This window comes from Capsicum annuum, chromosome 7 (genome assembly GCF_002878395.1).
Source record: "Capsicum annuum cultivar UCD-10X-F1 chromosome 7, UCD10Xv1.1, whole genome shotgun sequence".
Taxonomy (NCBI): domain Eukaryota; kingdom Viridiplantae; phylum Streptophyta; class Magnoliopsida; order Solanales; family Solanaceae; genus Capsicum; species Capsicum annuum.
In genome coordinates, this window is record NC_061117.1 from 127,576,339 (window position 1) to 127,581,635 (window position 5,297).

At 35.8% G+C, this 5,297-nt stretch overlaps 1 protein-coding gene across 1 annotated transcript; it reads left to right on the forward strand.

Moving 5' to 3' along the window:
* The first annotated feature begins 531 nt into the window (after positions 1-531).
* LOC107878077 (transcription factor PIF4) lies at positions 532-4,374 on the forward strand. Its single transcript, XM_016724953.2, has 10 exons — positions 532-740; positions 863-906; positions 1,295-1,376; positions 1,477-2,326; positions 2,426-2,521; positions 2,616-2,681; positions 2,985-3,050; positions 3,318-3,620; positions 3,751-3,882; positions 4,028-4,374. Exons 3-9 carry the CDS (start codon positions 1,306-1,308, stop codon positions 3,838-3,840), a joined length of 1,542 nt encoding a protein of 513 aa, XP_016580439.1. The 5' UTR covers positions 532-740; positions 863-906; positions 1,295-1,305; the 3' UTR covers positions 3,841-3,882; positions 4,028-4,374.
* Positions 4,375-5,297: the final 923 nt, after the last annotated feature.

A 5,297-nucleotide genomic window follows, 5' to 3' on the forward strand; every position in this document is an offset into this window, starting at 1 on the left:
ATATATATAAAGTTAAATAAGATGGAGGGTATTTTGGTAATCAATCAATTTATTCCTAGAAATTATACCATGCATATTCCTTTGAATACAACAAACCAAACACTTAATAAAAAATAATCTCAATATAACTAATTCCAATATAACTTATGACAGTATAACTAATCCCGGTATAACTTGTTTTCAAATCAAACGACCCCTTAGCATAAAACCTAATTTTATGTTCAAAAATTACTAAAATTTCAACAAATAGTAAGCCTGGACTCATAGAGGTCGTTAGGTAAAAGAAATAAGAACAATAGTTTCGAGATAAAATTTGAGATTAATTTTATCTCATGTTTTATATAAAGTATTACTTATTTTTAAAATTATTTTATTCCATAATTATATTAAAAATGATGGAATTACTATTTCGGAGGAAGGAATAAAATAATCTACCCGATAATGTTACAACTACATTGATGTTACGAAGGTTAAATTTGTATATGTGAGACCCTATAATTGACAGCCAAAGCTACTGGTATTTGCTGTATCCAAAAATAATGCACACGTCATTTTCTCTCTCATTAATACTACTACTAGTGTCCAATTCCAAAAATGATGCTCACATTTGCTGTCTGTTTCTTTATTTTCTTCTGATTCTTGAATGAGTTAAACGAAGGCCACATAATTTTTTCCTATGTTGGAGTTTGGTTTCCCATTATAATATTTTTTGGTATTTTTCCATTTCTGAATGTTAAAAGGTTCGTTTGCGTTTTTGGTGCACTTCTTTTTTTGGTCATGAAATGTTGTTTTTAGAATGGGTTGGAAAAAAAAATCGCATTTCTAGCCATTTCTTGACTTGTTCTGCTTATGTTGTTTGCAGGTTTTCTTGGTAAATTAACCTTTCTGTTTCCTTCTTTCTGTAAGGTAAAAAGCAGAAAAATCTTTCTGTTTGATTTTCTCCGTCTTGTTCTTCTTTTTCTGAGTCTTTTTATTTTGTAGGTTTGAGGGTGGGTGGGGGGTCGGGTGATGGAGGACAAGTTGTGAAAAGTAGAGGAATTGTTGAAGCATCCGTTTTATGTCATGCTTCTCTATATTTAGTTATCTCAGCCTACTTTTAAGAGATTGTACTAGTTTACTTATTTTCTGGTGGTGATCATTTTTCAACTTGTTTTATGATCATTTGGAAGAGATCCACTTTTTCTTGATATAGAAAATAGCATTCAATTCTGTCTTTTTCTCTTTTGCAAAATTTGATGATCTTTTGACTACTATTTTACTGTGCCTAAAAACTGTTTTTTTCTTACATATGCAGTAATTTTAGCCATGAATCCTTGTCTTCCTGAATGGAATATTGAGGCTGAACAACCGGTTCCACATCAAAAGAAGCCAATGGGGTAAATATTCTCGTCTACATAACCAAAGTATATTAAATTTGTCAAAAAATAAAATAAAATAAAATGTTGAATTAGCTTCAACTGGATGGCCTTTGTATAGATTTGATCATGAGCTAGTGGAGTTGTTGTGGCGAAATGGCGAGGTAGTATTACACAGTCAAACACATAAAAAGCAGCCAGGCTATGATCCTAATGAATGCAGACACTTTGACAAGCATGTTCAACCAACAATAAGAGTTGCTGGTGATCAGACCAATTTGCTTCAAGATGATGAAACTGTGTCATGGCTCAACTGCCCCATCGATGATTCATTTGACAAAGTATTTTGTTCTCCATTCTTATCTGATATTTCAACAGCTCCCCTAAGGGAGGCTGATAAGTCAATTAGGCAATCAGAGGACAATAAGGTTTTCAAGTTTGATCCCTTAGAGATCAATCATGTTCTTCCGCAATCACATCATTCTGGTTTTGATCCAAATCCAATGCCCCCTCCAAGATTTAACAACTTTGGATCAGCACAGCAGCAACATCACATAGGGGGCAATCAGAAAGGTGTTAACTTTCCTCCACCTGTAAGGTCCTCCAATATGCAGCTTGGTGGCAAAGAAGCTAGAAGCAATCTGATGCTGCAAGATATTAAAGAGGGGTCTGTGATGACTGTTGGTTCAAGCCACTGTGGCAGCAATCAAGTTGCTGTTGATGCTGATACTAGCCGGTTTTCAAGTAGTGCAAATAGAGGGTTGTCTGCAGCATTGATCACTGACTATACCGGAAAGATCAGTCCACAAAGTGATACAATGGACCGAGACACATTTGAACCAGCTAATACATCATCTTCAGGTGGATCGGGCAGTAGTTATGCAAGAGCATGCAACCGATCTACTGCGACCAATAGCCAGAACCACAAAAGGAAAAGCAGAGATGGTGAAGAACCAGAATGCCAGAGTAAAGTAAGTTACATTTATCTTCTATTTCTCTTAGCTAAAAACCAAAGCCAACCTATCTTTTCCATGAAGAGAGTAATGAAGGTGCATCATTTTTCTATGTAGGCTGATGGGCTAGAATCAGCTGGAGGAAACAAAGCCCAAAAATCGGGAACAGCCCGAAGGAGCCGTGCTGCAGAAGTGCATAACCTCTCTGAAAGGGTAGAATATGTTGACCTTCCCTATCCATATTTATGTATGTTATGACTTCTGTAAAGAAATACACCTTAATCATCAAATGGCCTTCTCTTTGCAGAGACGGAGGGATAGAATCAATGAGAAGATGAAGGCCTTGCAAGATCTTCTTCCTCACTCTACTAAGGTATGGGGCTGAGGAATCTGGGGCAGCTTGAGGTTGATTGTACTTTTCATGGACAATATTTCTAGTTTTCATATGATCATGAAATTGCTAGCATTTGAAAATTATAAATAGTATCTGGCACAACCTTAATGACACAGAAAGTATAGACGAATTTATTTTCAATTGGCAATAGTTTCTTGATTGACATTAGAAAAGCATTAGTTAACCTTGTGACTGGGACTATTGGGTGCTTGTTTTACACCTACTCAGCTGGCCTTTTTCTGGAATTTTTAATTTTAAGTTTCCTGGCTTACTTTTTTTCAGACAGATAAAGCATCAATGCTGGATGAGGCAATTGAATACTTGAAGTCACTTCAAATGCAACTGCAGGTATGAACTCATGAAATCATAAGGGGTGAGTTAGCAAATTATTTGTCCATGACCCAAATGTTTCTACGTTTAACTTATATACAATGAAAATGAAAATAAATTCTACACTATCAATGCAATCAAACCTGTTATAGAAGATTACACATCTTAATTATAATGGATCATTACGTGTAGTTATCTTTAGATGACCTGATAGTATGTAAAATTTCTTTTACACTAATAGTGAATATAAGTTTGAGCCTAAAGTTCCTTTATGGTGATTTTTAGATGATGTGGATGGGAAGTGGCATGGCATCATTGATGTTCCCTGGTGTCCAACACTACATGTCCAGAATGGGAATGGGGATCAGTCCGCAAACGGTGCCTTCCATTCACAATGCCATGCATTTAGCTAGGCTTCCCTTGGTTGATCCATCAATCCCTTTGACACAAGCTGCCCCTAATCAAGCTGCAATGTGCCAGAATTCAATGCTGAATCAAGTTAACTATCAACGCCATTTGCAGAATCCTAACTTTCAAGACCAATATGCCAGCTACATGGGGTTTCATCCACTTCAGGGTGCTTCTCAGGTTTGATCTTCCACCTTCCATTTGAATTTTTCTTCAATGTATACCTACTTTCATCATGTACCCTTCCTATAAATAGCAAAAACTGTTTCCTGAATTCTCTTTCTACTTCTTTTGTTGCTTCCCTTTTCAGCCTATGAACATTTTTGGCTTAGGTTCACATACAGCACAGCAAAGTCAGCAGTTGCCGCATCCAACTAACAGTAATGCACCCACCACTTGAAGAGTTATCACTGAGGATGCTCTGCTATCAATGGGAAGTTAGGTAAGGGGCTTTCACTTGCTTTACCATTTAAAAATTTGCATAGGTAATTACTCAGCAGTGCTTGAGCAGACCTCACAAAACCTGTTCCACCAGTTTAGCATCTTTAAGAGTTACCAGATTTTATAGTTCTCTTCCATTTTGACAGGACAAGGAAATTGCCTCACTTTGTTTATCATGGTACTAGACTCTAACTATCACTGCCAGAAGATCTTAAGATTTTGGAAGCTAACCGCCCAAAAATACAAGAGACAACGACACCATATTAAATGAAATACATGAACTTCATTGTTATGAATTTGTATGACTCATGGAGACTTCCTCATATAGCAAAGCTGGGGATCAGTATGTTTTATTCTATAGGAGCATATTTCTCATGAGCTTCATTGTACGATTAGTGCTTGGCATATTTCTTAAATCTAACGTTTAATTGGAGCTGTAACCTACTGTATATATCTAAATTTACCGAGGAATAAGAAAACCATTTTGTCTTCAGGTTTTACCTCTCTTACTGATTTCTGCTGTTTGCTTATTGTTTTATCTGTGTATCACATAATACATATGTAGCTTCTTCTTTTGGGATTGATCTTAATCATATCATCTGGCATATCATTTCTAATGTATGCCCCTACCTCCAAAAGATTATTTAAACTAAAGGAACTCCAAAATCTACTTCAAGCTACATCGCAGTGACAAAATTGGAACCTTGTTGAAATGGTTATTGCTGTAGTACGACAATTAATTTTGCATCAAGTTTGAAGACTAGCTGTTTCTTATATGATCAAAACTTAAAACATCATAGCCATCAATTAATACTGCAGAGGAGACTGTCATTACATAATAACAACCTTCATTAGCACCAAAGAAGAAAGAAAGAAAGAAAGAAAGAAAGAAGGAAAGAAGCTTCAGATGAAGAAAAAGGATCTATTAGCATAGCGTATATGAAAATCTTCTGAGACTATATTTTTCTTTGCAAATGCTCATGATAGAAACAGATGTAGCAGACTCTTTGTGTGATATTTCAAAGACATTTTTCCTTAATCAAGAAGGAGTGACCTCTGTCGTCTGCAATGTTAAGATTTTAATGATGTGTTGGTGTTCAAAGTTGTCTCTTCTCAATCCCATAAGAGGGAAGACAGACATCTGAGATCTTCTTTCCCTCCATTTCACAACCACAATAACTATAAAATGGCCAATTGAACTTTTTATTTCAACTGGACAGTCACTAGTCCTTTCATGATTTACTGGCCAAATGTACTAAAACATTCCTACTCGTGTACATCTGTTAGAATAACTACACCTCAATCCCAATCAAGTTAAAAGTCAATTATATGAATGCTCATTGTTCATGTCGCTCCTCTTAAACTCATCTCAATTCAATATTATAAAATAGAATAGTTTCTTAAGCACTCTAAGTT